General features: G+C 36.4%; 3 protein-coding genes across 3 annotated transcripts; all 3 read right to left on the minus strand.

The window, feature by feature from the left end:
• Nucleotides 1–541: 541 nt before the first annotated feature.
• CBG24897 lies at nt 542–1,850 on the minus strand (the record flags this gene model as incomplete). The annotated part of the gene is made up of 3 exons (XM_002648529.1): nt 542–598; nt 974–1,126; nt 1,764–1,850. 3 exons carry the CDS (start codon nt 1,848–1,850, stop codon nt 542–544), a joined length of 297 nt encoding a protein of 98 aa, XP_002648575.1.
• A 1,569-nt stretch (nt 1,851–3,419) lies between these two features.
• On the minus strand, nt 3,420–3,769 carry CBG24898 (the record flags this gene model as incomplete). The annotated part of the gene is made up of 2 exons (XM_002648530.1): nt 3,420–3,662; nt 3,728–3,769. The coding sequence occupies 2 exons, from the start codon at nt 3,767–3,769 to the stop codon at nt 3,420–3,422; spliced, it is 285 nt and encodes a 94-aa protein (XP_002648576.1).
• A 352-nt stretch (nt 3,770–4,121) lies between these two features.
• Nucleotides 4,122–4,739, minus strand: CBG24899 (the record flags this gene model as incomplete). Its single annotated transcript, XM_045235694.1, has 2 exons — nt 4,122–4,384; nt 4,703–4,739. The coding sequence occupies 2 exons, from the start codon at nt 4,737–4,739 to the stop codon at nt 4,122–4,124; spliced, it is 300 nt and encodes a 99-aa protein (XP_045100851.1).
• Nucleotides 4,740–7,970: the final 3,231 nt, after the last annotated feature.

Below are 7,970 nucleotides of genomic sequence, written 5' to 3' on the forward strand. Positions count from 1 at the left end.
CGTGTGCGAAAAAAGGACTGTTCTGAATTGAATCTGTTCGATTTTGAAAACGTTCGAATTCGTCGTACCCCCGGAGATCATATTTTCTATGAAAATCTCATTAAATCCGATGATCTCCCAAGTGGCGCCAAAACACCACGCCGCACTTGCAAAGCGATGGGCGGAGCGTCGGTGGGGGGAGGTGGGAATCAAAGTACGCAAACACCGAGTCTCACTTTTTTATTCCGACAATAACTAGTTCCCCTGTTACCGATGCACTTTCCCCTATTTTACCAGACAGCACGCACAAGGAGGTAGCTTGTTTCTCTGGAGCCGTCACGGGGAATCCAACACTCCCCAAAGTGACCCCTCTACAACTTGTAAGTATAATAAAAAAGTTTAAAAAAAACTGATGTACTTTGTTTGGTTTTGAAATAAATGTGTTTCGTTTTAATCGAGTCATCCGGAAATTCCAAAATTATAGATTTAGAAAGGCGCAAGATGTTTGAAAAGCAGTTGATATGATTTGTCTATTTTCAAGCAATTCGATCAAAAACTACTATTAGCAAAAGTTCTTGTATTTGATAACACTTGTCAACTGAGGAAGAGAGTCGAAAGGCTGAAAAATTGTTTGATAACGGGATGGGTTTCTTGTGCTTACAAAACCAGTGTTTATTGTTCACAGTGAATCATAAAGTCAACATGATTTCTTGTTTTTTTGCAGTTCTATGGTTTGAGTTTTAGGTTTTACTTAAGTTTTCTCTATAGCTTATTGGATCTTCCTCATTGTGAGTCTAATTAAATAAGTTCTTACTATTCATAGCTTACGGTTTAGGTGGGCTTCTATTAGAAGAAATGCGGTATATGACAAAGTCGACAGATTTTCGACATCAGTTCCAGAAGCTGAGATAATTCAGGTCAAAAAGTGATATAAAGGGGCAAGTCTAAGGTCGATCAAAGGAAATCTATGTAATACTTTCATTAAAACACCCACTTTCAACTCTGGCATTTTCTCCACTTCTTCAAAAGTCAACGTCGTAATTGCAGGTCGATTGCCTTGCATATTCGTCGGCACTTTGTGTGGATTGAGTGCATAGAACCTTTTGTAAAGTCGAATGATGTCCTTCCTTGTGAAAAATGTGCAATCCTGAAAAACGAGATACGAGCGTCAAACTCTTCGCTTTTTGATTTATGACTGTGCCACTTTGCACCGAATAAACTTCTTTTTTTAAACGGAGACACACTGGGAGAGCTTTGGGAAAGAGAAACGAGGAGTTGGGGGAAATAAACGCTTTCAGCGAGACTCTTATCTAGATTTTGGGAATAGAGTGCAACCAATTGATGTATGGACTCTCGAGAAAAAGGATATCTCTTTTATCGAGGTTTAACGAGGTCAACATTTGGAGAATGAGAAGAGTAAATGGAGGTTCAAGAATAGATTTATTTTATAGTATTAAAAAGATTTTCAAAATATTTTTTTTGGAATCAGAGAACCTTTGTCTTGTTAATCCACGGTATTTTTTTTTTGGAACGTCTTGAAAATGAGCTCGATTGCTAATGACCGTTATACTACAGTAAAATTAGCATTGGTCTCTTTGAATTGAACTATTGAGTCGCTACTCAGCGGTGCCCAAATACATTCCATCGAAAAAGAGCGAGAACTAATTATTATTTTGAAAAACGTTCCGAAAAGATAACACCATAATTGATCCAGTATTTCAGCTAGCTAGCTAGCTAGTGAGCTGAACTAGCTATCCACAAAAGACTGTTGAAGAAGGACCAACCTGATATTCATCTAATTGTTCTCTCGTAAAGACTCCGCCTTTCGAGAAGAGGTTCAATTCGGACAACGAACTGGCGTTGTTGCCCATTTGGTCTGAAAAAAAAATACATTCAACAAAAAGAAGTATTGTAAGAACAAAAAAAAAGAAGAATGGGCATATTCTGAAAATGAGAAAAACGACGTCTTGGTGTGGCGGTGTTATAAATAAAGTTTTGTTCTCGGTGAGTCCCCCTCCTTCTTCTTCTTTTTCTTCTTCGCAGGGCCCCACGGAAATCGAGGAGGAAATGAGAATGGGTTTGGGGTGGCAGACAAATCAACAAATAGTATGAGAAAGTGTGGAGACGTTAGAAATGGTGTAACATTAGACGGGCACGGCAAGAGAAGGGGGGCTGGGGGCACCATTGGGATAGAAGAAGAAGAGCAGAAAGAAGGGACCAGATGAGGAGGGGAAGAAATGGGAGAAGCTTTCCAGAGTGAGAGAGTCAAAATATGATATAATGAAAAGGAGAGAGAATTAGACATTGAGTGATCGGGGAGATGGGAAGACAGATATAAGCGACAGGTATAATGGGTCATGAGAACCTTTTTTGTTCGGTTTAGAGAAGTTGGAATTTTGAAAGTGGCACTGACGAAAGTGCGCTCTTTGGGAATCCGTTAATAAAAATCTCAAATTTTCAAAAGATTTGAAATCCAAACTGCTAGTAGAACTAGTATACCAAGAGGAAATTCCAGAAATTCTTACAACTATTGATGTCTCAACTTACAACTCACTCACTTTGAAGTATTCTAGAATTTTTTTTCCCAAAACCAAGATCTGTTTTGAGATTTCTCAGCATTTACAAAACTCTCCATATCGCTTACAAATTGTAAGTTACAATAAGACTTCTAGAGATACCGTAAACACTCTAACAGAACGCTCTCTAAACCGACAACTTTGGGCCGATACATCTAGTTTCCTGTAAAAGATATCGAAAAGTAATCCACTGACAAACTGTTAATTGTAATATCAAAAACATTTTGTTAGTTGATTACTTTCTGATATCTTTCATAGGAACCGAGAAAAATTGGCTCTAAGTTTGAAGTTAGGGGTAACACTCTATTACGGTAGTTTTCGCCTGAGATACAATATTGCAAACACCTCTTTTTTCTCAAAAAAGCTAAAGCGGAAACGTAATCGTATAAATTTCTTTTTAGGTTGATTGAAGTCACAACCCGAAGAAGAGCACGCTTGAATGGCTTCACACACCCCTTCTACTCGTTTCAACAAAATTAAATTGACACGTTTTTGAAAACCCCGTAGCAATTCTGGCTTAGTCAACCAGAATTTTTGACCCCTTGAACAAAATAAAATGTTTAATTCTTCGCAACATTTTTCCGGTATAAAAAAGTCGGACCCGGGGAACAGAGAAGCTTGTGGACGTAGCCAACGGTTACCGTAGCTAAAACCACCGTAACCAAAAACTTTGGTCCTTTTTTCTCGAACAAAAATTGAGAGAAAATAGGAAAGTGAAAATATTTGCTAACTACGGTAGTTCGGCTGTGGCCGCAGCCACCAGACTTTCTCTTCCACAGCTCCGATTTTTCCATACCAACATGATAAATACAACAACATAAAATGCAATTTTTTTTATTTTTCGAGAACAAAGAATTCTTAGAATTAGGTACGGCAATAGGATGCGCATCCGATATCCTTGAGCTGGATGATGTATGGGTACATTTTCGGGTAGGGACTGGTCAGATCAGCGGCGTTGACAAGTTCGACACATGCGCTTTTGGCTTCACCGAGTTGACCGCATCCATATTTCAGAAGCTCCTGGGCGTGTGACCAGGCTTGTGGAACCTGGATCAATCCAGAGCAGAACATGCAAATACCACCAGCTTGAGAGGCAACTTGGGTAATCTGGAAATAAATCTGATAGACTCCTTTGATCTATTAAAGATGGTCTCTGATATACAGTAACTCACCACCAGAGCAGCGAGAAGAAGGACAACAGTCAAGAACTTCATTGTTGAAAAAAGAAGACGATTCACAAATATGTGATGATAGTGAAGAAACTATCCTGGTGGCCTGACTTTTATACGAAGGAGACACCTGGGAACGAGAACTCGGTTCCCGGTTTTGAAATTCGCCGACTCTGGGAATTCTCAAGAATTTGTCTAGTCATTTTCCTTTGATGAACCGCTCCGAAACTGAAGTTTGACTTTTTTTAAAATTTTTGTAAGATATTCTTAATTGATACTTAAGTTCGATTGTATTTTTCTTCATCTCCATACCATCAAACTGTCTATTTTTCTCCACTTTTGAAATGTTTCAACAAAAATATTCATTATTTCAATATTTCTTCACAAGACTATCAAATTACGGTGTTACAGTATCCTTTGGGCAGTACTTTTTACAAACGAGGTTCTTCAAATTAATGATATGTGGATACATATTGGGATAAGAATCAGTCAAATTTGCATTATCCACAATTCCATTACAAGCTTCCTCGGCAAACTTAAGTCTTGAACAGCCGACTTTCAAAAGTTGTGAAGCACCACCCCAAGTCTCAGGAAAGTTAAAATATTCGGAGCATATTATACAATATGTGTTCTGGGAGGTGGTTGTCTGTAAAGAGAATGCTTTAATAAAAACTACTGTACTTGGACTTGCCAGGAAAATACAGAAAAATAGAAAAAGAAATGTTGCCGAGATGAGTTTCATATTCCGGTTCGAGTTGAACAAAATTAGTTTTTTCTCTCTTTTTAACTGTGAAAATAAGAATAGGACAACAAATGGAATTCGAGTTACAATAGAATCTTGTCACAAGAAAAATTAGTCATTTCTTATGGCTTTAAAGTATACTGAAAGTATGGTGGTGTTTGGTTTCAGTTTGAAGACCTATTATTACTATTAAAGAATTTTATTTCAGTTTAACATTTTCTTGCAATAGTTTCTACATAAATTAGTTCTGCAGTCAACTATATGAGGATACATATTGGCGTAAGAAGTCGTCAGATCTGTGCTCTTCAAAAGTTCTCCGCATTCATTGCATCCAAGTTTCGTACATACAACGTTCAGAATTTCAGCAGCATTATCCCAAGTTTTGGGAACTGCCAGAAAGCTGGAACAGAGAACACATGGGTCCAAAGAATAGGTTGTCTGAAATAGAACATGTTTTAAAAATGAATTAAAGTTTTAAGGTATACCTTCAAAAAACAAATGGTTAAAAAAAAGATGGCAACTCGAAAGAGTTTCATGTCTCAATTAATACAAGATGAGTTTCATTCGTTGCTCCTAAAATAGTTTGAGAATTCTAAAGAAAGTCAGCGAAACAATAGGTTTTTTTGATGACTCATTCGAATGTTTCATTTGACAACAACTTTTCTACAGTAATCCAGATGACAACATTTGATCAAAGATAGTTTTCAGGTACCGTATTATTCTGGTACAAAACGTTGGCGCTGTTGAAGAGAAACACCGGTAGCTGTGGCCGAAGGTCCTACAACGACTACTACCGTAACCTACAATAAGGATTTTCAAAGAAATCAGAAGACAACTTCCAATCTTCAATCTCTACTATTAACAATCACCAAATTTTGTGTGTGAGTGTGTCCGTTTGTTCCCGTATCACCTTCCCTAACGAAGTCCAGAATGAACCAAATTTTCACTGATAACCCGAAATAGCAGCGAGATGATGCCCGAATATTTAATCTTTCGAAATTTTGTGTCTGACGTCTTCTGGAGACGTTCTTCTATTTCTACAGTGCAAATTTTTAGAAAAATATTGAAGAAATATTCACGTCATTTCCGTCTAACCGCCCAAATTTTTTTCTTATCCACGCTATTTCTGAGAGAAAGGATTTTTGTGGAAATATTCTTTTAGTATGGATTTTAAAGGTTTGAAAAGAAGAAAAAATTCTGAAACAGTGGAAAAGAAAGAAAATAAAAGGAAAAAAAGAAAGAAACAGAATGGGAGGGAAAATGACAGCGCCCTTTCTAATCAATCGATTTTTCAGAATTCAGAATAATTTTTAAAATTTCAGAACTTAATTTCACATCTTTCAAATTTCGGAATATATAAATTTCTGAGATCTTATTCACCGAATATGCCAAAAAATTTCAAAGCTTCAGATTTTCCAACATTTAAGGTTTTCAAATTTCGGAATGTCTAAATTTTCGAAATGTAGAGTTTTCGAATTCTGAAATCTACATTTCCGATTTTCCGAAGTTCCAAAAACTTTTCGACGAGACTGTGTTTCGAAAAGTTGAATTTCTGAATTTCTAATTTTTCAGGTTCTCAAATTCTCGATTCTAAACTTTTTCGAAATTCTATAAATTTTGCGAACATTGCCGTTTCAGGCCAAAATCTGATATACCAAAATTTGGGTATTTGAGACTCACAGATTGAAACACTTTTCTCGGTTTCAAAATTAATGTTTTCCTACATCTGATTTTTTAAGATGTACTAATCTCTGAACTTGCGAGTGTCTTACTTTTTCAATTTCCGGATTTTCTTACTTCCAACTTTCCGAATTCTAGGAATTCTAAATAACCAAAATATCGAATTTCGAAATTTCCTAACAGACCATGAAAAAATAGTTCCTGGAAAAATGACAAAACCTGTCTATAAAACAACGGGTACTGTAAGCGGGAGCCAGGAGGCTCAGCCCGGAGGGGCGCAAACCGACTGTTTTTCAAAATTCGAAAATTTCGAAATTCAGAATTTTCGGAGAACAGAAAGTTTAGTAAACCTGACATTTAGTTATCCAAAATTTGAAACTTCTGGAAACCGGGAGTTCACATACTCCGGATTTCAGAACATAAAAAATCTTTTTCAATAGTTTGGAAATTTTGAAAATTTGGGAAATCAAATATTCCTCGAAAAAAATTGATAGTATGCAAAACTTTCACAAATTTTGGTGAATTCGGAAACTCGAAGATTTTTAAATTAGAAATTAAATTGTAAGATACAGAAAGCGGAAGCCAGGAGGTTGAGCCCCCGACAGGGGGCGTAAACCGACTGGTACACTTTCAAACACAGCTAAACCCTTGACTGACTGAAATCTCAGTCAGCCATAGCCGTCGGGGCTCGAAAGTGTAAAGGAAACCAGGAGTAATGTCAAATGAATTCTAAGAAAATCTTTCAAAACCTAGGACCTAATCAGAAAGGGAAGGAAGATTCTAAAGGATTTTCAAAGAATTCAGAAGACATCTCCCAATCTTCAATACACTTTCAAACACAGCTAAACCCTTGACTGACTGAAATCTCAGTCAGCCATAGCCGTCGGGGCTCGAAAGTTTAAAGGAAACCAGGAGTTGAATCAGGATGTCGAATGAATTCTAAGAAAATCTTTCAAAACCTAGGACCTAGTCAGAAAGGGAAGGAAGATTCTAAAGGATTTTCAAAGAATTCAGAATACATATCCCAATCTTCAATTTTCAGATCGAGTTCAACTCGCGAACAACTAAAATTTAGCCAAAAGCAGACGTCCAGATCAACTTCAATAAAGCCAGTTGAGGAAAAACGATAAATCTCTTCTGGAAAATATCTTATAACAAAAAAAAATAAATTAGTATTGATTCCTGTTGTTTTTTTTTGTTTCGTATGAGAAATTGCCTGAAATCAGTCAAATTGCAGAGCCGAAAAAGAAAACAAATAAACGGGTAGAATGCTCAAAAAGAGTTATTAAATGAATCAGTTCGGTAGGTAAAAACGAAAAGAGTTTTCTGAACATGTTTATTAGACGATGGAGGAGCATTAAAAAAAACCACAGAACTAAACTATTGAGAACGAATGAGTTTTGCCGTATTTTATGTCCACTTTTATTTGTTCGCGAGTTGAACTCGATCTGAAAATAACTTTGGCGGAGAATTACGAGTCTGTTATTGTTAACTAATCGCGAATTCCTTCCTTTTAATGATTTTTCCTTTTTTGGTTGAAAAAATCGTAACTTGAAGATCGATGACAACCTGGAAAAATTATTTTCATGCTGGGAATAGTCAATAAAAAAATAAAAGTGAAAAAACGAAGTTTGAGAAGCTGAAAAGCACTCAGAAGTACATCGAAAAGTCAAATTTTTCTCAAAATGAGCACATAGAATTAAGGAGACGACCAAATTTCAAGAATTTACTCATTTTCGATGTAATTCGAGCTGCTCTACAACTTCTATAAACCAGAATTTTGAAAAATTGCGAAAAAACGGATTAATTTGAAAAAAACTGAAA

The sequence above is a fragment of the Caenorhabditis briggsae genome, assembly GCF_000004555.2.
Source record: "Caenorhabditis briggsae complete genome, chrI, whole genome shotgun sequence".
In the NCBI taxonomy this organism is placed as follows: domain Eukaryota; kingdom Metazoa; phylum Nematoda; class Chromadorea; order Rhabditida; family Rhabditidae; genus Caenorhabditis; species Caenorhabditis briggsae.